Source organism: Musca domestica, unplaced genomic scaffold, assembly GCF_030504385.1.
Source record: "Musca domestica strain aabys unplaced genomic scaffold, Musca_domestica.polishedcontigs.V.1.1 34, whole genome shotgun sequence".
NCBI classification, from domain to species: Eukaryota; Metazoa; Arthropoda; class Insecta; order Diptera; family Muscidae; genus Musca; species Musca domestica.
This window is the reverse complement of record NW_026712313.1, coordinates 10,635,086-10,661,129: the sequence shown is the minus strand read 5'-3', so window position 1 is coordinate 10,661,129 and position 26,044 is coordinate 10,635,086. Positions and strand designations below refer to the sequence as shown.

The 26,044-nt window shown below is 34.6% G+C and overlaps 1 protein-coding gene across 5 annotated transcripts in view; it reads left to right on the top strand.

Moving 5' to 3' along the window:
* LOC101900042 (bridge-like lipid transfer protein family member 3B) overlaps positions 1 to 26,044 on the top strand; it is a 120,784-nt gene that overhangs the window by 93,566 nt on the left and 1,174 nt on the right. For 4 of the 5 annotated variants that reach the window (XM_059125555.1, XM_059125557.1, XM_059125552.1 and 1 more), the window contains 6 exons: positions 3,688 to 3,833; positions 10,223 to 10,349; positions 10,416 to 10,563; positions 12,027 to 12,225; positions 14,317 to 14,434; positions 17,821 to 18,079. In XM_059125555.1, coding sequence (XP_058981538.1) covers positions 3,688 to 3,833; positions 10,223 to 10,349; positions 10,416 to 10,563; positions 12,027 to 12,225; positions 14,317 to 14,434; positions 17,821 to 17,874 — 792 coding nt within the window. In that variant the 3' untranslated portion in view covers positions 17,875 to 18,079. Of the gene's footprint in view, positions 1 to 3,687; positions 3,834 to 10,222; positions 10,350 to 10,415; positions 10,564 to 12,026; positions 12,226 to 14,316; positions 14,435 to 17,820; positions 18,080 to 26,044 lie in introns of those variants that run through there. The other variant, XM_059125553.1, reaches the window with a different exon arrangement.

The following is a 26,044-nucleotide window of genomic DNA, read 5'->3' as shown; positions in this document are numbered from 1 at the left end:
CCACGTAAAGCCACCATATAACGATATTCGATATTTTGACGCTTTTAGCGGCGTTATTCACCGGAATTGTTTCCAAAATTCAAACTTGAAGTTCGTAATGGATACTTTTACCTCCTTTCAGATTTTGTATAAGATGTATGGTGCAATTTGAAGGCGGTGATCTTGGCTGTACTTCTTCTATGATTTCTTTTACATATTTTTGCTTTTATTTAACAATTTTAGCATATTTTTTACAATTTATTTTATATTGGTGTTATTGTTACAACTAGTTAAAATTAATTATGAAAAAAAAAATTGAGAGACAATTTCATATTTTCATAAACAATTGAATTTAATTGGAGAACAATAAAATACACAAACCATTTTCTTTTCTAACTCTCTCTACGAAACCCTCTCTAGATTGGCATTATCTTCAACACACTTAACTAACCACTACACAAACACCAAATAGAGATACCTAACTAACACTTAGATACACTAGAAATTTGTATTAGTAATTTTATTTTCAAAATTTAAAAAAAAGAAAATTAGATAGTTAATCACTTGCACAGTTTGCTTCTTTTCATTTGTTGGTTTGTTTTAATTAATAAGTTTTTTTTAATTTTGTAATTAGAATTTTCTGTATGTCCACTTTTTTCTCTCTCTGTGTGTGTATTAGAAATGTTAATAGAAATTAATGGTGTACATATTTACTTTTTTATATATTTGTTTAGGAAATCCAGGGAAGTAAATTCACTGAAAATAAGTAACATGGGTTAGGAGCTCTGGCCATAGGGTCCAATATAAAAATTGGAATCTTAAAGCCAATAGACATGTTTAGTAGTGAAAACAAAAATTTGAAATATGTTAGGTACGCCATTATTTAAGTATGTTTCATAATTTTCTCACAGAAGAACAGAAAAAATTCTAAAAATTTCGAAGGACTTGTGAATTTTTTATATCCAACCATTTTTTTGTAACATGGAGAAGGAAGCGAGATAGACCCATAGCTACTTTTGAGGATCTTCATAGAATTATTTTCTGAGTCGATTTATGCATGCTAGTCCTTGTACAAAGACATAGAAGTGTAAAGATAGGATAATACAGAGTCAAAATATGGTAACCCTGTGAAAATACCTCCGTTGTTACGATATCATAACAACATCGTCACCAATGTTAACTGATTTAAACCGCTAAACAATGTGCAAATTTTCGGAAAGGTCCATGGAATAGAATTTTGAAATCAAAATTTGGATTTTTCAAATTTTTATTTGTTTTCCGTTTTTGTAATTGTGGTTTATATATTAACATGTCTCTGCCATGAGCTGTTACTCTAGTCTTTACCATTTTAGGTCTTTGCCTTGTATTCTTGTAAATAAAATGCAGGTCGCATTTAATATCTGATTGAGATGAAAGTTTGCAAACAATTTTTGTTTGGCCCAAGGACGAACCCTATTGAAATTGGTGAGATTCGGTTCAGATTTAGATATAGCTCCCATATATCTTCAACCGATTTCGGGGTAATTGTGCACCAACTAGCCAATATAAGTCTAAATAACCTGAATTTCCGCACATTCAACCGAATTCAGTCTAGAAGCAAGTAGATTAAATTTGGTGAAAATCGGTTCAGATATAGTTATAACTTCCATGTATAGGCTTTATCCGATTTTGTGTGCACATTCGTCATATGCACCCCACAAGAATGATGTTTGGTATCAGTTTTCATATACAGCCCATAAATACCTCTGCCAAATTTTATCAAAATCGGTACAGATTTTGATATAGCGCCCATATGTATCTTCAACCGATTTTGCACCAAATGGCCAATATCACTCCAAAAGTCCTGAAAGCAAGTACATCAAATTTGGTGAAAATCGGTTCAGATATAGCTCCCATATATATGTTTCATACGATTTGGTGCTTAAGTCCCCTACATTCGTAATATGCACTCCACAAGAATGATATTTGGTGCCAGATAACTTATGGAACTCAAAAATACCGCTGTCAAATTTTATCGAGATCCGATCAGATTTGGATTTAGCTCCCATATACAGGGTGAGATAAAAAACTGCAACAAAGTCAAACGCCATAATTTTTAATTTTTTTTTTTTAATTTTATTGAAATCAAAAAATTTCGGAAATAGCATCAAATTTTAGAATAAGAATAGATTTGTTCGACTTGGTCACATTTGGCAAGAATTATGGCCTTCAAACGACCAATGAAACCGCCACACTCTGCCCAAATGTTGCTCTGATGTATTTTGGCCCATTCCGGCGAAGCGCTTGCTTGAGGTGATCGACACTTTGGTATTTTTTAGTGTCAACCTTCCTTTCCAAAATGCTCCAGACACAAAAGTCCAACGGATTGGTATCCGGAGATTTTGGTGGCCATTGTGCGCTGGAAGCGAGGAACCTCATTTTGTAACCATTCCAGAATATTTTCGCTATAATATTCGTCATTCATTCTGATGCCACGGTCGATTAATACGAGCGGAGAGCGACCATCGGCTGTTATGGCGGCCCAAACCATGACCATGGCCGGCGCTTGAGTTCAAAGTACACATTTTCAGCTGACCTTTGTACACATTTTGTTTGTTAACAAACTGCTGGACAACGTATATTTTCTCATCGGAGAAAACCAAATTCGGCAGTTCACCATTTTCGGCCAAGCGAAGCAACTCTTTAGCTCTTTTGAGTCCATTTTCTTTGTGTTGCGGTGTAAATTCTTGCCCTTTTTGGAATTTCAATGGCTTTACCCCGAGCTCATTCTTCAATATTTGCCGAAAAGAATATTGCGTTTTGTTCAGCTCATGAGCCATTTTTTGGCCACTGCGACGCGGGTTTCGATCAAGTCGCTTCTCTACTTTTCGAACCATTTCTGCTGTTTTCTTCCGTCCACTTCCTTGACGTCGGGCTACGCTACCAGTGTCGAGACATAAAAGATTTATTCACACTTAAATGCTGGAGTGCTCTAACGATAGCAACTTGTGGTTTTCCAGCCAAATATAAAGAAATCACACTATCACGCTTGAATTCCATCACGAATAACTTTTTTTCTGGAAAATTCTCACCAATACGCTTTTGTACGCTTGGAAACAATATGATAAGCTGTCACTGAAATAATTTTAACAGCTGTCGGACGAGTGGCTTAGAAATGACAGCAGTCTGAAGTTGGTTGCCGTTTTTTCATCTCACCCTGTATATGTATTCTTTATGGGGTCTTCGACGAATATTTCGGAATATATACTCCATTAATTGGTGGAGAGTATAAAATTCCTTAAATTTTTTGTACAGAAAAAAAAAATCCAAATAATGTTTAACATTTGGAAATAATTTCAAGCTTTGGCATTATTCTATTTATCTGATTAGAATGTGGGCCTCTTTTGGGATATGTAATATTGTATTATTTATTGTTGTGAAACATATGTAATATATTTGTTGTATTTTCTTTAAAATTATTTGGTGTCTATATAAATATTACAACTTTTAATTTATTCCTAATTTTGCTTTGTGCTTTTGGCTTTAGGTGTGCAATGTAGTTGAAAATAACCTCAATTTCAAAAGAAATTCCTCATCTGTGAATGAATGGATTTTTATGTGTATTTTCTTTTCTTTTTTTTCCAATTTCAATTTTCCCCTTCCAACATCCGTTTCCACCCCTCCCCCCAACAACAACAAAAATGTACAAAACAAATCCCTGAACTATAGAATAAGTTTGGAGCCCGTTGTAAAGCATGGAATTTGGCTCCTTATAATCCAGAGGCACCGCCCTGCATACGGCTACGTTTGGAGGAGACAATGAAACCGTTGAGTGATGTTGCCGTCAATGTCCATGACAAGAAGAGTTTTCAGAGGTGAGTAAATATTAAAATATCTTTATTTTCGATTATGAGATAAGGTCATTTTAAGTCCAGTTTCCACATCGTCATATGTAACGAGACTTTCTCGTATTTTCTAAAGCATATTTTTAGGATATTTTAATAATTCTTAGAAAAAAAAGTGATTATAAGTAATAGCTAAAAATGCTGAAAACTCAATATTTGAGGAGTTATGGCCATTTTAAAACGCTGAAAACTCAATATTTAATAGCTAACAACGCTGAAAGCTCAATATTTAAGGATCTATGGCCATTTTAAAATATCCAATATTTCACACTTAAAGAAGTGATCACAAATAATAACTAAAAATGCTGAAAACTTATAATTTAAGTAGTTATGGACATTTTAAAAAATATCCAATATTTCACAACTGTAACGCTACAGCTATATTACAATTGTGCTATAGAACCTGATATATAGCACGATATTGTACTATCTTTTACCATTTTTAATCGAACACCAAAATGAAGAGAATCTGGCGTTCTCTTTTACAACTTTTTACCAGACAAATTTCGCCGAGCACGGTTGCCAACTTCGAATTGAAATTTTTACTAGTTCTTCGTTCCCGGATTTTCTAGGCAAACCAGTACTCTCAGGGCGAGATTACAATGTTATCTTTTACTACATTGAACCATAGGTTTTATAGTTTAAAAGTTGTGCGCCTAACAGTATGCTACAAAAATTCAGATGATATATTTGGAACAAGTAAAAAAGCAGCTAAGTTTTCAGATAATTCCGTTGAAAATGTGGTTAAATGAATCAAAATACGGAATATCGGGAGAAACCGTTATATACGAGATATAGGATATCGTAGGCCTATATAGACAATTCTTTTCCAGGGGAAACAAGGAACTGCTTTTGTGGATTTTAAGACAATTCCATTGAAAAATGGGGCTGAAATCATCAAAATAACGAATAACGTTATATGGGGGATATACAGGGTTGCCCATATTCGACGGAATATGGAAATTTACATTCAACAGAAGATGCCAATTGTGAAAACTCAACGTGCTTTTAAAACATTAAAAAATGTAAGAAGTGCGTCTCTAGAAACACCATTAAGCGTTTATACGAAAAATGTTCGACTGGTAAGGCTCTTTCTAATCCGAAGAGGCCATATAAAAGTCGACCAAGGCGATCGGCCGAGAATATCGCTGCCGTACGAGCCAGTGTTGAGAGGTCCCCAAGAACATCCCAAAAACGCCGTTCTCAGCAGTTGGGCATGGCTCGGTCCACTTTACAACGGATTCTTCGCATTGATTTGCATTTGTTCCCGTACAAAATTCAATTGACGCAAAGAATGTTGCCTGCGGACAAGCCTCGTCGATTTAAATGGGCCCAAAGGTCCGTCGAATATGGGCAACCCTGTACGATATCGTAGTCCTATATAGACAAATCTCTTTCAGGGGGTAAAGTACTCAAAAAGAACCCCTTGTGTAGAATATCAGACAATTCCATTGAAAAATGTAGCTAAAATCATCAAAATACCGAATGTTGGGGGTGCCGTTATATGATGGCTATACGATATCGTGGACCGATATAGTCCATCTCTGAACTTTTTGTTCAAAAAAAAAAAATTTTTTTTAATTTTAAATTAACTATATTTCTGTTGTACTTTTATAGTTTGAAATAAAAGCCAATGTTTGTTAATACTAAAGGTGTAAAGATTTATTGGATGATGAGCGTTCACAGCTACTAATTTAAAAAGAATGAAGAAGTTACAATGTAGTGAGTCAGACTCGAGTGACAGACAAAACAAGACTGAGCAAGCTAAAATGGCGGTAGCACGGCGTCCTATTATATGGGCGTTGCCGTATAGGATGTTGCAACATGAGATGCCATATTGTTAATGTGGGTTGCCCCAACATCTCCCTCCTTAAGATGAGAAGGTGATCTTGAAATAGGTTCGACTGGTTGTCTGCGACTTGTTATTCTTTGAGGTGTCCAGTTTGGTGAACCTGTTGGAGTTGCAAAATGTTCTTGATGGTTAGGCAAAGCGATTTCGAATTCTTCAAGTAGTACGTCCAATGGTAGTTTTTGTCGTTCTTGACTGCTTGACTCTACCGATTCTCTATGTCGAAGTTGATCAGTATGAGCTCGTACTAGAATTTTCCTGTCCCCAACGTCGATTAGAGTGTTGTAAATGACTTTCCCTTTACGCTCGACTATTTCGCCTGTTGTCCAGTAACTTTTGTTTCCTTTGAAGTTTCTGGCATAGACCAATTCTCCGTTGCTAAACTCTCTGTTTTTGGTACCGTGTTTGGTATTGTACTGCTGTTCCATTTTGTGATTGACGTTATACTCAGGCGATTGTTGCTTCCTTAGAACGTCGAAGACCGTTCTCATTTTTCTTCCGATGAAGGATTCTGCTGGAGACTTACCTTCTGGTGCATTTGGATTTGGTGTGGATCTGTAGACTTCTAGGAAGGTTTGGAGAGATTCCGTAGGCGTTTCTTCCCCTTCTAGTTTTTTTAATGCACGTTTAAGTGTATCAACGAAACGCTCGGCTTGTCCATTTGAACTTGGATAAAAACGAACAGTCCTTGTGTGTTTAATGCCTTTTTTGCTGCACCACTTCTCAAATTGTTCTGAACAGAACTGTGTTCCGTTGTCCGAGACCAATTGTTCAGGATTTCCGAAGAGTGCACAATATTCGTTTAACATTTTTAATGTTGCATATGTGGTTGTCGTTGTTGTCTCGTATATAACAGGGTATTTTGAATACGAGTCGATGATAAGAAGATAATATTTACCTTTTTCTGGACCAGCATAGTCTATATGTATCCTTTCAAGAGGGTGTGAAGTTAATGGCCATGGGCAAAGATTTGTTTTTACTGGACTTTTTGCCGCATGTTGACAATTTTTGCATTTCCGAACAAAGTCTTCAATTTGTTTGTCGATGTTTGGCCAATAAACATAACTTCTGGCGATGGCTTTGCTGCGTTCTGCTGATAAGTGTCCTCTGTGAAGTTGTTGTAAGATTTGTCTCTGATATGATTTAGGAATTACTATACGATTATTGAAGAGAATACAACCATCGAAGGTTGAAAGATTTTCCTTGCGGTTGAAAAATTGAATAATTGATGGGTTAATATTTTTCTTGCTTTCTGGCCATTCTGTTTGAATGTATTTGAGGACCATTTGTAAATCCGTGTCTTTTGTTGTTGCATCGACGATCATTTTAAATGATACTGGGAGAACTGACATAGTTTCATTTATCTCGTTACGTATGTCTTCTTCGAATGATATTGAAGCCACTATAAAGTCATCTGCTGGTTTTTCGTGATTGTTGACTAATCTTGATAATACATCAGCGTGACCAAAGCCCTTTGTGTTTGTGTATTTAATTTCGAAGTTGTAAGCCAGTAATATAAGGGCCCATCGTTGTAAACGATTTGCTGTGTAAATTGGAACTCCCTTCTTTGAACCAAATATTGCGAGTAAGGGTTTGTGATCGGTGTGTAAAGTAAATTTGCGTCCGAATAACATTTTGTGAAACCGTTGAACGGCGAATATAAGGGCTAGGCCTTCTTTTTCTATTTGGCTGTAATTCTTTTCCGCTTGTGTGAGTGATCTGGAAATATGATGTATTGCCTTCATAGTGTTGTCTGGAAACATATGATAGATAACCGCGCCGATTCCGTGAGATGATGCATCGGCTGCTACATGTATAGGCAAGTTTGGATTGTAATGCGTTAAAAGAAGATCTGATGTCAAGATGTTCTTAAAGTCGTTTAATGATTTTTGACACTGTGACGTCCACTCGAACTTGGCGTCCTTTTTAGTAGATCGTCAAGAGGTTTACGTAGTGTTCTCATGTTGTTTACAAATTTCCCGTAATGATTAATAGAGCCTAATAACGATCTTACTTCCGAGACGTTTTCTGGTGTTTTAAGATTTTGAACGGCTGCTATTTTGATTGGGTCAGGTTTGATTCCATTTTTGCTTATTATGTGTCCTAGATATTTGATTTGTTTTTGAAAGAATTGGCATTTTTCAAATTTCAGCTTGAATCCGTGATCTTGAATTCTTTGCAAAAGCTTGTTTAAATTTAATTTATGTTCCGGAATAGATGGACTTGATAACACGATGTCGTCTATATATGCTTTTGCTCCTTCTATGCCTGCGCATAGCTTATCCATGATCCTTTGAAATGCTCCCGGAGCTGATTTTATACCTGGGGTTAGACGGTTGAACTTATATAGACCTTTGTGTGTATTGATGGTGAGAAGCTCTTTACTTTCGTCGTCAACTTCAACTTGTAAGTATGCGTCTGAGAGATCTAAGTGACTAAAGATTACACAGTTGTGGCAATCAGACATGATTTCTTCCGGTGTTGGTAATGGATACTGATTAGGTTCTACTATTGAGTTTAGTCCTGTTGAATAGTCTGCACATATTCGAATTTTTCCATTACGTTTGCTGACCACTATCGGCGCTGCGTACCTCGATGAATCTACCGGTGTGATTATTCCTGCGTTTTCTAATCTGAGGAGTTCTGTTTCAATTTCCTTTCTTGCTGCGAAAGGAACTGGTCGTTTGGGAACAAATATTTCTTTTGTGTTTGGCAATAATTGTATGTTGACTTTTGTTTTGCACAGACCTGGGGTACTGTTATCAAAAACTGATTGATAATTCGTTTTCAATTCTGCTATTTCATCAACGAAGTTTATTTGATGACACCATGAGGTTATTGGTTTCTGCCATAGATTGAATGCTTGAATCCAATCGATTCCCATGATATTGAGTTTTTCTATATCTGTTATATAACATTTTAATGTTTTTGATGTTTTGTCGATTGTGACGTCACATTGAAATTCTGCTAGGAGCTTGATTGAGTTTGCGTTTGCGTCGCTAGCGTTGTCAAAAGTTTCGTAGGCTTCAGGCTTACCTATAGCTTTCCATGTGTTGATAGATACAATTGATATGTCTGATGCAGTATCAATTTGAAGTTTTACAGGATTGTTGTTAATTAGGACAGTTGTGTATTTCCTTAAGTCGCGGAAATTAATGTTGTGTGTTTTGAAAACTGCCTTAGTTTTGAATGATTTCCTTGAATTGCTGTATTTCTTGAATTCGTTCTGGTTGTTTTCAGACGATGATTTGAAATTCTTACCAGTCTTAGCGATGTTGCAAAAGTTATTTTTATGACCCACTTGATTGCATGTTGTGCATTTATGTTTCTGGAAAGGACAAAATTTGACGTAGTGAAGGTCTCCGCAATACCAACAGGGTGAATTGGGTGTTTTGTGCTTCTTAAAGTCTTTTGCGTGCTTGTTGAGTGAACAGACGATTTTTGATTGATGTTCAATGAGAATGTTGTCCGATTTGAGATCTAGAATTCGTTGTGTTTCGTCTACTAGTTGATCTAGGTTCATTGTAGTGTTTTCATCATCCAGTACCTTTAGTAAGCGAAGTCTTATGTCGTTGTCCTTTGCTGACTTGAGTCCTAAGACGAAAATGAGACATTTGAATTGGTCGATTTTCAGTTCTTTCATTTTGAATAGTTCGCATTGTAGGTTTACTCTGCTTGCGTATTCTCTGAAATCTTCGCTGTCGCCTTTTGCTAGCTGAAGGCATTTGTATCTTTGTGAGACTTGTGTTTCTGTTTTACCAAAGAGTTTCTTGAGTTTCTCTACTGTATCCTTTAGAGTCATGTCTTCAGGTTTTGCTGGTAATACGTAGTTGGCAAATCTTTCATGTACTTGGTTCGACATTTTTCTCCATAACAAGGCCACTTTGTCATGTTCTTCGAGTGAGCTTGCTTCTTTTTCGAAAACATGCACAAACCTGTTGTACCACGCTTGAAATATCAGACCGCTCTCTGGCTCGTATACGAATGCTGTCATTGACTGTGCTAGTGATTCCATTAGTGCTGCTTTGGATGAATTTGATGTTTGTGGTGAGTGTGGTGAATTTGGTGCTCCTTGTGCTTGAAGAAGATCAGCCATATGCTTTAGCAGTTGCGTTTGTTGCGACATTGCTTTTTGTTGCTCTGTTAACAATTGTAGAATTATGTCTTGAGACATTTTTGCGGATTGTTGTGTGTGCAATTATTGATCAATTTCCACTATCCTCGTCGCCACTTTTGTTGTACTTTTATAGTTTGAAATAAAAGCCAATGTTTGTTAATACTAAAGGTGTAAAGATTTATTGGATGATGAGCGTTCACAGCTACTAATTTAAAAAGAATGAAGAAGTTACAATGTAGTGAGTCAGACTCGAGTGACAGACAAAACAAGACTGAGCAAGCTAAAATGGCGGTAGCACGGCGTCCTATTATATGGGCGTTGCCGTATAGGATGTTGCAACATGAGATGCCATATTGTTAATGTGGGTTGCCCCAACAATTTCGTTTTTTTCAGTCTGGTCTCCCATAGCGCCGATATCCGTGTCAGTGATGTTTCGTTGGATTTATCGATGAGCACCATTATTGGTTTGGCCGATTTGGCCGAAGACGAAGTGATCTCAACGAATCCTTTGCCAGTGAATGTAAGTAATGAAATAAGGTTCATAACTTTGAATTCAATAGTTAATTTCATCTATTTTTCGTTTTAGGTGTCATTGGAAAATGTTCGCATCAATCTAATAGAGGATCGTCCACCTGTCAATATTACCTCACCCGGACCAGTGCCCATTAATTTGGCCATTGGCCGCATGCATTTGAAACGTGATAAAAACGGTTTACTTCACATACAACCTATAGGTAGGGGACAAGACATTAAAAGATGGTACATTTATAGTTTGGAATCTCCTCCCCTTTTTTGATAGTTTTGTTTCCTTTCTATAAGACTTCTTAAAGTACTATTCATAGATAATGGAATGTAAAAAATCTGAAATACATTTCCTTCCTATCGTTTAATATGAATTATAAAATATTCGGATCCTTTGGCAATTCACGTACTCATTAACCTCGGAAGTACGAAGATCCTTAGAAAAAAAAAAAAACAAATTGTCTAAGCAAAAGTACAAATAATTAGTATTTTGCTTTTCTGATCGTTCGATACAAAATGGTTCAATATTTAGTTTCATTTGGTACTGTCTTCGTTCAAAGTTTTGAACTCCTTATTTTTTTAATTTTGGGGTCTAATTTGACCCATATTTGATTTTTTTGTGAGAAGAGACATTTGTAGTTTTTATACCCTACACCACATAGTGGTAAGGGTATTATGTCCTTGTGTTTTTGTTTGTAACATTACATTTGAGAATCTTCATAGGATCACTTTCTGAGTTGATTTATGCATACCAGTCCGCCTGTCCGTCCATCAGTCTGTCCATGTATTCTTGTAAATAAAATGCAGGTCGCATTTATTATTCGTTGACATGAAATTTTCCAAACAGTTTTTGTTTGGCCCAAGGACGAACCCTATTGTAATTCGTGATAATCGAATCAGATTTAGACATAGCTTCAACATATCTTCAGCCGATTTCGAGTTAATTTGCACCAAATGGCCAAAATCAGTCCAAATGACCAGAATTTTGGCACATCCGACAGAATTCAGTCTACAATGAAGTACATCAAATTTAGCTCCCATATATATGTTTTCTCCGATTTGGTGTTTAAGTCCCTCATATTCGTAATATGCATTCGACAACAATGATATTTGGTACTAGATATCTTATAAAGCTTGGAAGTATCTCTGCCAAATTTTATTAAGATCGGTTCAGATTTGGATATAGCTCCCATATACATCTTCAACCGATTTCGGTTTTATTGTGCAAATACTGGCAAATATCAGCCCAAATGGAGTGAATTTCGGGACGTACGTTTCCATTTTATGTAACTCGGCCCCAATAAATATTTTTTAAGACAATCCTTCTCGAAGTGATATCATGCACTCTATGGCAATAACATAAGCATAAAATATAAAAATGTGTAACTCAAATTTAGTGAAAATCGATTCAGAATTGGAAATGCCTCCCATAAATTAGTTTCCTCTGAAACCAAACTATAACTGCTCTAAAGCCAAATGTTTATAGGTGATATGATCTACTTCAAATAAATTATTTTGTTACGGGAGCTTTACTAAATATGCATAGTGTTGTAGGGTATCATATAGTCGGCCCCGCCCGACTTTTAACTTTTCCTTACTAGTTTATTATTAGTTCTTCTAAGAATACATTTATTACTCTTTATTTATATATATTATATATCCCTTTTTGTAATAGAAACAAACCTCAATGGTCCCGGTTCCGCAAACTATCCGCTTACCTCTGCTTTATTTAAAACACCTGAACCAACGCCTCGCGAACGGGAACGTGATCGTGAATTGATATCACTGCAGCTGGTAATGCAGCAAATCAAACTGGACAATGACAATTTGAGGAGGCAATTGCAACAGGCCAAGGAAAATTCGGATGCATATAGGTGAGTATATTGAACTGGAGAATGAAGACCTACTAGGGCTATTAAACGTGAAGTTTGTAACAATAATATTTGAAGTAGTTTTATTGTTAAGATTTTAAGATAAGTTTTTTGTATAGATCATCAGGTCCATTAATATGGTGTCTTTAATGATATGTTTTGGAAAGCCATCATATCGTTTAACATGGAATGTTTGAAAACTATTTTTAAGGAATTTTAGATAGATTATCTGGGCTATTGACAAGGAGTTTTAAGAATACTTTTTTCAAGACCTGTCAGACTAATAACGTGAAGTTTTTAGGAGTTTTTAAGACCTAATACACAACGAACGTCGATATTTTTAATACTATCAGGATATCTAACGTGTATATGTCTTGAAGACTTATCAGGATAATGAGTATAAAAATTATTTAAAACAAAAAAAAAAAAAAAAAAAAAAAAACAAGTAAAAAACTATCCATTGGTTTTGCCAGAATTGACAGATGTACACCCTTAGCCAATGTTTGATTATTTAAAAAATATTTTGACTTCTGTTATGATTATCCAAAATCTTCACCCTCTATGGTGTGGGTTTTGCAAGAATGAGCCAATATTGTCCATTTCGTATCGGACCTAAATAAATATGATAAAAATATTGCGACGTGCCAGTTTTGAACCTTTACGACTACCTTCTTCACTTTATATGAGATATGTGATAATTTTTAGAAAGTGTGTGAGGTACCAGATATAGTCGACCGAGGTGTTCAATTTTCATGCTTTATATAATACAGATAAAATATTGGTATAGCCAAAATTATAAGAAAATCGAACATTTATATCCAATTTATGGGAAATCATAAATACCATATTCATCTCAGATTTCTGGTTGACAGACATATATTTAGTTATAGTGAAGAATCGCCAACTTGTTTCGCAAGCTATGACAGATATAAGTATTGGAAATTATGACATTTTGTGGGTGGGGTACCAGAAGGGATTGATAGATATATATCATTATCACAAATCTTGCGTTAAAAAAACGTTGGATGTGTGAATTTGAAGAGAGTTGGATGCTTATTCCGCTTTCTTTAAGCGTTTTATTTTTCAAAAATCTTGAACCCTATTTGGGGGTTTGCCGAAAGAAATGGTCCGATCTGTACCATCTTTTATAACAGATTTTGTGTTGATGGAAATATTGAGATGTGCGGTAGAAGTCTGAATGGAATGGGATGTTAATTTCCCGTTTGATGAGCTTCATGGGTACTTTAAATGTTGGCCCTTTGTGGGGTATGTACCAGAAGGAGTGGACCGATATGACCCATTTTCACACCAGACCTTGTGTTATTAAAAATATTTTGATGTGTGTAATTTGAAGAGAACCGGATGCTTATTTCCGATTTTATGATCGTTTGGGTTATTCACAACTTTGATTCTTTGTGTTGGAGGTAGTGTTAATAGAAATATTCAGATGTACCAAGTCTGAATGGAATCGGTTGTTAATTATGCGTTTTATGAGTTTTATGGATATTCATTCATTTTGACCTTTTGTAGGGGAGGTATCAGAAGAAGTAGACCGATATGTTCCATCTTTACACCAATCTTTGGGTTAATAAAAATATTGCGATGTGTGCAATTTATAAGAGTTATACGTATTCAAAATGTTGACCCTTTGTGGGAAGGTACTTGATGGAGTGGACCGGTATTGTCCATTATCGCACCTGACTTAGCACTGATGTCGATATTAGGATTTGCCAAGTTGGAGCAAAATCGGATTATACTTTCCTTTTTTTGCAGTAAAATTTTTTCTTTTAAAATTTCAATTTTTTTTGGGGGGGATTAGGTTCCAGAAGGAGTGGATCGATATTGCCCATCTCCGAACTCAATCTAAGGTTGTCAATAGTATTACGATGTATCAAGGCCAATGAACGTGGACATTTTTAATAATACTTGCGTAAAGGACTAAAAATTCTATTAAAACGGTGTTGTTAGGATTTTTTTGGAGGGTATTATTAAATTTTTGAAGGACCAGAACTATTTTTTAGATTTTAAAAACAATTTTAGAAAGACTTTTTTAATAAAGATATTTATATTAATTTCCATCTTTTTATTTTCCAGACAAAAAACCAAACAAGAAAACGATGTATTACGTTCCTATTTGAAAGCGGCTCAAGATGATATTACCATTTTATTGGAAGAGAAAAAAGCTTTATTAGATACCATACGTTCGTTACAGGTAAGTCAAGGTTGCCCTTATCATTCATTGCCATGTTAATTGTTATGAGATACCCAGTGCGAACTCAATTTACCACATAATAAATTATCAAATCGGCAGAAATGTTTTATTTATTATACTGTTATTAAGGACTTATTTGTCTACTCGAATTTTTATAAATAATTTGAAAATACCCTTTATGAGTTCGCACTGTTCTCTCTTTCTAATCCACTATGTGTTAACATGTTCTTGCCTTCTGTTACATGAACTGCTGTCGTTATTTTTTTGAAAATGTTTTTTTCCAACACTTTTCGAAAAACTGCTCTTTCCACACAATTTCCTTTTCCGCTTTACTTTCGAAATGTGTGTCTGTTAATATTGTTTTGTACTATTTATTCTTCACTTATTTTGAAAATAACAACCAAGACTCAGGTCTACACACACAACACAAATGCAAGGAACAAACATGAAGGTTCGATGTTAATACTTAAATACATTTACACAAACATATACAATATAGCTTTTAATTACAGTAAATTAGTAACTTACAAGATTTAGTCAATTTTATTAATAGCATTTGTCTGTTATGAAGCAAATATTATTCACCAAGCTATGCGATCAGCATGAAGCCAATATCATTGCAACATTTTCATTTAGAATAGACATGAAGCCATAAATTTGGTCATAAAGGTATACTAGAAGATATTATCATGAATATAATGGCATTTACGAAAATTTTCTTTAAAAATTTATATTCTGAATTTTGTCGCGCAGAGTCATACTAATTCCGAGAAGTCTCAAACGGAATTATAATCGTATTTAGTTACTAGTTTTAATACCCTCGATTATACTTACTTTGTCATTCCGTTTGTAACTCCTTGAAATACTCATGTCAGTCCCAACAAACTATACAGGGTGAGATGAAAAAACTGCAACCAAATTCAGACTGCTGTCATTTCTAACCCACTCGTCCGACAGCTGTTAAAATGTTACAAAGTATAAAACCATTTTGGTGAGAATTTTGCAGAAAAAAAGTTATTCGTGATGGAATTCAAGCGTGATAGTGTGATTTCTTTATATTTGGCTGGAAAACCACAAGTAGCTATCGTTAGAGCACTCCAGCATTTAAATGTGAATAAATCTTTTTCGTCTCGTACCATCGCTCGTTACCGTGATACTGGTAGGAAGTGGACGGAAGAAAAGTGGACGTCAAGGAAGTGGACGGAAGAAAACAGCAACATCAGCAGGAATGGTTCGAAAAGTAAAGAAGCGACTTGATCGAAACCCGCGTCGCAGTGGCCGAAAAATGGCTCTTGAGCTGAACATATTGCAATATTCCATTCGGCAAATATTGAAAAATGAGCTCGGGGTAAAGCCATTAAAATTCCAAAAAGTGCAAGAACTTACACCGCAACAGAAAGAAACTAGACCCAGACTCAAAAGAGCTAAAGAGTTGCTTCGCTTAGCCGAAAGTGGTGAACTGTCGAATTTGGTTTTCTCCGTCTCCGATGAGAAAACATTCGTTGTCCAGTAGTTTGTAAACAAACGAAATTATCGTGTTTACTTGCCAAAGAGGTCAGCTGAAAATGTGCAACTTCGATTGGCCACCAGAACTCAAGCGCCGGCCATGGTGATAGCGTGGGCCGCCATAACAGCCGATGCAGACCTTGAACATTCCAACAGGATTCAGCACCATCGCACCCAGCACGCCCCACCCAAGAATGGTTACAAAATGAGGTTCCACGCTTCATTTCTAGCGCACAATGGCCACCAAAATCTCCGCACACCAATCCGTTAGACTATTGTATCTGGAGTATTTTAGGTTGGCACTAAGAAATACCAAAGTGTCGATCGGAATGAGCCAAAATACCGCAGAGCAATATTCGGGCAGCGTGTGACGGTTTCGTTGGCCATAATTCGTGCCAAAGGTGACCTGCGAACACATCTAAACTTATTCTAAAATTTGTTGCCATTTAAAACATTTTGGCGTTTGACTTTGTTGCAGTTTTTTTTTATCTCACTCTGTATATATTCTTGAACAGCGTAGAATTCTAAGTCGATTTTGCGATGTAAGTCTGTCTGCGTGTCTGTTGTAATCACGCTATGTTTCAATCGAATTGTGATAGATTGCTACAATTTCGCACACATGTGTATTTTGCCAGTAGGCAGGTTATGTTCGTAAATGGGTCATATCGGTCCACGTTTTCGCATATAGCCATAACGTATTTAAAGTTCGTAATGAATATTATTTGATGGCAGAAAATTGTCTGTGCAGATCCACGTCTTCGTATAGCCCCCATCTAACAGTACTTCCCGATTTTCGGTATTTTGATGATTTTTGCGACATTATTTACACGAGTTGTTTTAAATTTTGTATTTGAAGTTCGTTATGGATACTTCAACCTATGACCGAAAATAGTATGTGCAGGTCCAAGTCTTCGTATATCTCTCCTAAGCTCTCATATCATCAAGATCTTCGTATAGGCCCGGAAATAACAGTACCTCTCCATATTCGGTATTTTTATGATTTTAGCTACATTATTCACTGGATTTTTTTTCAAGTCTCGTATTTGAAGTTCGTAATGAATACTACAGCCTAAGACAGACAACTTTCTATGCAGGTCCACGTCTTCGAATACTCCACATGTAACTTTACCTCCGTTTTTTTTTTGTATTTTGATATTATTTTATTTTTTTTTTTGAAATTTTCCAAATTAGTTTCAAATGGTTACTCCAAGATCGGCCAGGCCGAACTTATTTTCACTCTTAGAGCTACTCTTGCCCTATTTTAAGCGATTCAAATAGGAGTGATTAAGGAGTGCTTTCATACAAAACAAAAGTGTGAAGAGTAGACTCCATACTCCAGTTAGCAAATGAGCAAATTTGTGCTCTAGTTCTAAGTGATCATTTATTTTCCAAAAAAAAATAGATATTTTTTTAAAGATTGTTATAGGAGTCATGCAGAGTTACTTTTGTAGATCAACTGGTGGTAAACTAATGTTCTTCTATAGGTGACCAGAGGCCTTCTTCAATAGACTTTTTTATTTTATTATTTGAGTAGATCCAAATGTCATCTACTTTAGAAAATTAGTTGGGTTACCTTTTAGATTACATTTTTCAACTCATCCACAGGTTAATACAACATCATACCCTCTTACAGACGACGGCTTTGCAATGTTGTTAATTAGTTTGAAATATCTTTAGAAAATCCATATTTCATATTTCACACTTTTCTCCACACCACCACTTAATTTCATCCAGAAATGCATTTTCACCTCCTACCAACTTTTTCATTTCATAATGTTTTTTCTAATTTTTGACTCTCTTGAAATGTAACATATTTCAAATAAACATTCCAATATATTTTTTGTTTTTTTTTCTTGCAACCTTTTTTCCAAAACCAAAAGCTCCAGGTGACATCTATGAGTATGAATAAGAAAAACGAGGGCAACAACAGGTAGCATAACTGCATGGATTGCATCCAGTGTTGCGGTGAAAATAATAATCCCTAGATTGGCAGTCAGTGTACCCCCCAAAAAAAGGAGATGGAAAAATAAGATAAGCTAAAAATCATTCAGCTCTTCGTAAACATTCGTAAAAAACGTAACTAATAAAACGCGATATTTTAATAATTAATACAATAAAAAAAAGTAATCAAATAATTAAGACATATACTATTGTAAATATTTAATTTAAAAATAATATTAATTATTGTAATAATAAAATTGTAAAATTATTGTGTGCTTTATGAGTTTTCTACAAAAAAAAACTTTGATTTAAACCGTGTGCGATGTTAATTTGATCGAGGATGGATATTTGAAATCAAAACAAAGCGCCCACAATGTTGTAATTTTTTAATTCAATAGAATTCATTTAATTTTAATTTTTCCGATGGAAATTTTGCATGTATATTCTTCCGGAGATTTGGTAGTATGTCCGATTAGACTTTGTGGTTGCTCAAGTCCAGAATGAATACTTGAAATCAAAATTAAGACCCAATATAGAGAGATTTGACCCAGCTTGGATATTTGCATTTTTCAACTTTGATGGAACTTTGGCATGTGTATTCTTCTGGAGATTTGAGGACCTCTTCGTATTTATTTGTGGTAAGATGTGACACTCTGGCGATTCAACAATTTTTAATTTTTCATATTTCTTTTAAGGGAATAAACTATGGACAGATAAGGAATCATTTTTTCATAAAAGATGAAAAAAACCTTGGAGTAATTTATCAGGGATCGAAAATAAGTCATTTGGAAAGGGAATGTTTCATTCCTCTTTGAAGAATTTTCACTCCTTTCATTCTTCGTTGTTTGGGATTTAAATATCTTACTCTTCTAGTGTTGCGGAATTCGATTTTCTTGGTCATAACCCCATTTCGGTCATCATCGATATCTAAAATATGTAATCCGGTACTAACCTTTTTGAAAATATGATAGCAAAAAATGAGGTCAAACTGTGGGGGTGGAGTGGTTCAAAAGACACCTACGTTCCGCATTAGAATGGATGTTTTTTATTTAAATTTGTTATTCCATTTCCTGCAACTCTGAGCCTCATAAAGTAAAGCCCCCCCCCCCAACGTAAAATTCTATGTCGATTTGGACATGAAGGTATGTTATTCTACCCATCTGTTGAATTTTCAAAGGAGCTCAAGCTATTGAAGATGGAGCTTTGGCCTAGGCCTTGATATTCTTTCTAGAATACATAGTATTGAAAATAATATACATTAGTGCACGTATAGACTCATAGCCCTCACTTCAGGGTACTTCCTGATTTTTAGTATTGTGAAGCTATAATTTGATATTTTGAGTTTTCAGTGGCTAGTTTAAATCCTTGAACATGCTCTTATAGCTTATTTTGAGATCTCAGTCGTTGATCTCCAATGTTGGACCATTTTTTGCTATAAGCCCCATATAAAGGTACCCTCTAATTTTCTGTATTTTGAAGTTTCAGTCCAATTTCCTACCAAACAATCTACAAATTGAAATTTCAAGTACTTAAGGTGTAGTTTAACTTTTTTTAATTCAAAGTAGGCCTTCTTTTTGGTATGGGCCCAATATAACGCTACATCCCGATTTTTGGTACAAGTAATTCTGTAATTCGATATCCGATGTGGTCAGCTAATGTTAGTGCTACACAGTGGAAAAATGATCAATCCTGCCAGAAAGACGCCTTTAGAACCCGGAACAAGGTGCCTCCTCATGACACCTGTCGACCAACTACACGAGAAGGTCTTACTGGTGCGACAGCATAATAAAATGCTGTCAATCACCATCTGGTGGAGAGGCAACCTTCGCCCAGGTACGTCAAGAAAGACCTTCATGATCTAGAGAGAGAGAGAGGTACAGAGATATAAGAGAGGGCCTCTTTTCAACAGTCCCTTCAAGCAGAACTGAAGAGAATTCACTCTGATGCGGTCTAAAAAGTCATGGAAGGATATAGAGTGAATACTGTACTCGGAGACCATCCCCTCCCATCGTAGCTGAAGAGAGAGTGCTGCCACGACAAACCCCAGTAGTTTTGAGGGAGTTAAAATTCGGATGGTGCAGCCGCCTCAATTCCTATTGGGTCCGGATTGACAGCTATTGGCAGAATATCTGCCCAGCTTGTGGCACAGGTCCACATGTCACGCTTCACCTATTTCGCTGCCCAGCCAAACCGACTCAACTAACTCGTTGAGCACGCAACCCGTACCCGATTGCATCTTTTTTGAGCCTGGATTTAGAAGCAGAATCCGATTGAGAGAGGTCAGAACGAACACAGCAGTATAGCTACTACAAAAACTCCTCGCAAAAATATTCAATGTAAGACCACTAGATTTTCGGCATTTTGAGAGTTTCGGTCCCAATTTGCAACCATATCAGCTGCAATTTGAAATTACGGGTTCTGAGGGGTAGTACGACTCCTTGCTAAAATATATTCAATGTTGATCCGGTTTTTTGTAAAGCCTCTCAAATTTTGATGTTCGATATTTTGAATGCTTCTGCCACAATTTTTAAACATATCTTTTGAAAATTCAAATTTTGGAGAATCGGGAATAGTTTAACTCTTCAAAATACGGGTTCTAAGCGCGTAGTTTAATTTCTGGTAAAAAAATATTCAATGGAGGACCACTGTTTGGAATAGCCCCTATTTAACGGTACCCATGATTTTCGGTATTTTTAAGCTTTCCGCCCCAATTTTCAATCAAATCTGTTGTAATTTGAAATCGAAAAAAATATTCAATGTAAGTTTATTTTTTGTATAGTACCTCATAGCGGCGTCTTTCTGGTTTTCGTAATTTTGAAGGTTTCCTCCCCAATTCCTAACCAAATCTTTTGTAAATTTACATTGCAGGTTCTCAGTGGGTATTTTATCTCCCCTGTTTTCGTCATTTTTAAGATATGGTCCCCAAACATTTTTTTAAATTTTTTATAGCCTACACATAACGGTCCTCCCTGATTTTCGGACCCCCTATTTGCATTTAGAGTTTTAAGTGGGTATTTTAATGTCAGAAAGGTTGAAGTTTATAAGTAATAATTTTCGTAAAGTGTAAAATCAGTAGTAGATCCTCTTCAAACTTCGCACATAGGAATATTTTGGAAAGTATTAGATCAAGATTGAAAATGGTCCGATCTTAGGGTATGGTGAAAATTTTGAAAATTCATAGAAAGTAGAATTTTTTCCTAATATATAAGCTTACGCCTTCCCCACACAAATGGTTAAAATTTAATAAAAACCATTCTGAATCCTTCATAAGACGAAGATACTGTCCGTTTTGATCGAAACATAATTTTTCTAATTTTTGCGCATCTTAATATGTTTGTCTAACTTTGACCAGATTGCAAAGATTTTAGGAATATTTTTTCAAGAACTTCCTAGTCAAAATGTATGGGGATTATAAAAGACGTCTTGACCCAGAATTTGCGTTCCTATTCAATTTTTTACGGTTGTCTGACCAAAACCTCAGAACCGTAATAATTTCCTTACATCGTTGATATTTTTTAGTAGACTTCATGTAAAAAGTTTTGTTTGAATCAAACCAAAAATAACTACCAATACTTCAAATCCTCAAAATTAAAACACGGTTTGAAGATTATCAAGGATTTTAAACTCCACAGCAAAGACATGCAATATTTCGTCCCCATTGAAAAATATTAAAAATTATGGACATTTTCATATTTAAAATTTGTTTTTCAAAAGATTTATTTTTATTTCATAACCTTACTTCATTGTTTTGTTTCCTTTTTTTAAACTAAGTCAAATTTTAATATAAATTTTAAAATAATATATTATGTTGTTTAATAAGACTGAAAATCAAAAATAAACAAAACGTAAATAATAATAAAAAATAAAACCCAAAAAACAATAAAGCATTGCGCAAATGAAACAAATTTTAAAAATTAAATTATTAAAAAAAAACATAAAAATTGTTAGAATTTTTGCCATTTGCAATTTATGAAATTTGCTAAATTTTTGTCCATGTGTGCTATAAGAAAAAAACAATATATATATATAAATACCATGTAATAAATATATATTAATTTTATTTAGTCAAAACTTTCAATTAAACTTGTTCAAAATATTTTAATTAAAATAAATGAAAATAAAACTCTACAACATATTTTAAACTTCAATTCGTTCATTAAACATGTCTTCAATAAAATAAAAATGAAACAAAAATTCAAAACGCATTGTTGTGATTCATAATTCATATCAAAAGAAAACTTTCTATAGTATTAAAAAATGAAAAATTAAAATATTATAAAAAATGAAACTATAAGAAATTATATGAAATAAAAATATAAAAAAATGAAATTATAAGAAATTATATAAAATAAAAATAAAAAAAAAAAATAAAATCATAATAAAAAACAATTGAAATAAAATAATATTTAAGCAAAAAACAAAAATCAAACTTTATTTTCTAATAACTATACTAATGCTTTAATTCGTTTATAAATAAAAAAATAATAAATATTATTTCCTCAAACTATAACCTTGTTCAAATAAATCATTCAGAAAATATTCCTTATGTTGTGTTATATATTCTAATGTTATAGCCATATTAAATTTTCTTCGAAGTTGGTTTAAAAATTATATGGGTCTTTAGAAACAAGATTTAATTATTGTTGTTTATATTGTGTTTGAAATAAAAACTAATTTTGAAAATAAAAGTAAATATTGTTTTCAAAAATAGTGTTTATAAAATAATCCAATCCAAAAATACGGCGTATCTAGAATCAGGAACATTCAGCTGTATAACCATTATCAAAATTCAATTGTTTCCGTTGTACTCCTACTACAAAAAGCCTTTGTTACTTATACAGGGTGAGATAAAAAAAAACTGCAACAAAGTCAAACGCCATAATTTTTATTTTTTTAATTTTATGAATGAATGCCAAAAATGTCGGAAATAGCATCAAATTTTAGAATAAGTTTAGATTTGTTCGAATTGGTCATCTTTGGCACGAATTATGACCTTCTAACGGCCAATGAAACCGTCACACGCTGCCAGAATGTTGCACTGCGGTATTTTGGTCCATTCCCGGCAAAGCGCTTACTTGAAGTGATCGAAACTTTGGTATTTTTTAGTGCCAACCTTGCTTTCCAAAATACTGCAGACACAATAATCAAACGGACTGGTATCCGGAGATTTTGGTGGCCATTGTGCGCTGGAAATGAAGCGAGGAACCCCATTTTGTAACCATCCTTGGGTGGCGCGTGCCGAGTGCGATGATGCTGAGTCCTGTTGGAAAGTCCAAGGTCTGCGGCCAAAATGTTCGCGTGCCCAAGGCTTTAGTGCACCCTCCAGAATATGTTCGCAATAATATTCGACATTTATTCTGATGTCACGGTCGATTATTTATTTATTATTATTTAATGACTCTACCCCGAGCTCATTTTTCAATATTTGCCGAATGGAATATTTCGGTATTTTCATCACACGAGCCACTTTTCGGCCACTGCAACGCGGGTTTCGATCAAGTCGAATGCCGATGTTGCTGTTTTCTTCCGTCCACTTCCTTTATGTTGAGCTACGCTACTAGTCACAGTCACGGTAACGAGCGATGGTACGACACACAGAAGATTTATTCACATTTAAATGTTGGAATTCTCTAACAATAGCCACTTGTTGTTTTCCAGCCAAATATAAAGAAATCACACTATCACGCCTGAATTCCGCCACGAATAACTTTTTTTCCGGAAAATTCTAACCTAAATGTTTTTGTACGCTTGTAAACAATATAATGAGCTGTCACTGGAATAATTTCAACAGCTGTTGGACGAGTGGCTTAGAAATGACAGCAGTCTGAAGTTGGTTGCCGTTTTTTCATCTCACACTGTATGTGGACAATAAAAACAAACAATTTAAAATATTTTGTTTCATAGAAAAAATCAAAATAAAAACCATCACAAATATGCAATCAAATATATTCACCCTTATAACTTTTTTTTTGTATTTTTTTCCCTATCCTTAACCGGCGCTTGGAACCACAGATTAACAAAAAAATCATTAAAAGTGGATTTTATTAAAATAGGCATTCTTCCTGACAAAAAATGTGGCATTCGAAATTGAATACATTTGCCTATTTTTCGTTTGTATGCGGCAATAGAAATTGTGTTAATTAATGATATATTTTATTATATTTAAAATCATATTTTATATATAAAAAACACCACTTGAATAAATATTTGAAATTTTAAACAATTTGTTTAAAATAAAATAATAAAAATTAAATTTGTAGCTAGGCTTAATCAAAAAAAATGTAAAAACTGCATTTAAAATATAAAAAATCGAATTTCAAAAAGCTAATTAAAAAACCACAACACCATATTATATTAGTTAGAAACCGCCCCTAAAAAGTTTTGGATATAAATTAAAATTATATATTTGAAAATCACATCGATTGCCGTTCCCAAACCACATTTTCTTTTCCAAAACTTTCCTTACATAAAATAAAAACGGGGTCTTATCCTGATATTTTTTTATAAATTGCCATTGTTTTGTTCCCGAGTAGCTGTGTGATAAAGAGAATATAAAATAGAATGTAATTTTATATATATAAAGGTGTCATCAGCGAAAAGATCCGAGCATTGATGGATATAGTAGGGAGGGTGCAAAATTTTGTATCATTTCTGCATGTTTAGACATTCGTTTGTTAAATTACCTATAGAGATCTCAATATTTTAGATGAATCTTTCAAACATTGATATGAAATTGACATGTTTGATATTGAAAATAAACCCATATATCGGTATCTCCTGAAAGGCACTATTTACAATTGAGGTCAACGAATACATTGGATTTGAATAATTTTGAAAGTTTCAAAAGTTATAACTTGTTGTTTCAGGCTCTAAACCTTCTCTGCCGAAAATAGTTCTTCTGATATTTGGTATTTCGAAGATTGAAGATGCAGTCTTTCGCATTTTATACCCTCAGTCATGTGGCTATAGAGGGTATATAACATTTGATGCGACCAAAACTCATGTCTCATCGAAATAACGGTTTTAGACCCTAGGTCTCTTTGAACCAAATCTGTTTCAGGACATTTAGAGTCGATGTAGCCATGTTCGAAGGGAATATCAGATTTTAACCAAATTTGGTATATCGTAGTATTATTATAAAACTTAGATCGAACTCGGCGATGGGCTATATTGGTCCACTCCCCACAATATGTCGAAATTTTCAAAATAATATTTTACTGCACCGAAAGAGAAAGAATAATCCGACTTTGCTCCAACTGTGCAAATCCTAATATTTGCATTCGTGCTAGATCAGGTGTGAAAATTGATAATATCGTCCCATTCCATATGGTACCTCCCCCACAAAGAGTCAATATTTGGAATAATTATAACTCCTTTAAAATGTGATGTAAGTCTCCAATTGCCTTCAAATTACATACATCATGATATTTTTATCAACCCAAGGTCTGGTGTTAAGGTGGAATATACCGGTCTGCTCCTTCTGGTACCTCCCCCCCCCCAAAAGGGCAAAATTTTCAAAAAATATATTTTCTGCGCAGAAACAGGAAGGATAATCTTATTTTGCTCCAACTTTGCAAATCCTAATATTTGCGTCAGTGCTACGTCAGGTGCGAAAATGGACACGGTCCACTCCATCAAGTACCTCCCCCACAAACGGTCAACATTTTAAATCATATATAATTTGATGTAAGAATCCAATTGTCTTCAAATTTCACACATCCCAATATTTTTATTAACACAATCTGGTACCAATATGGAATACGTCGGTCCACTCCTCCTGGCAACTCCCCCAAAAAAAGTTGTTCCAACTTTGCATATCCTAATATTTGCGGCAGTTCTAGGTCAGGCGCAAAAATTGATAATATCTGTCCCTTCCTTCTGGCACCTCCCCCACAAAAGGTCTAAATTTTGAATATAAAATGAATAATATTGGCCCACTACTTCAGAACCTACTGCATAGGAGGTCAACAATTTGAATAATCATAACAGAAGTCAAAATATATTTTAATAATCGAAAATTGTCTAAGGGTTTTAAGTTGTTTTTATAGAAATATTGAAATATTTACCGGAAGGAGTGAATCGATATTGCCCATTTCCCAACTCAATATAAGATTGATAATAATATTGCGATGTACCAAGTTTTTACCAAATGGGGTAGTCTCT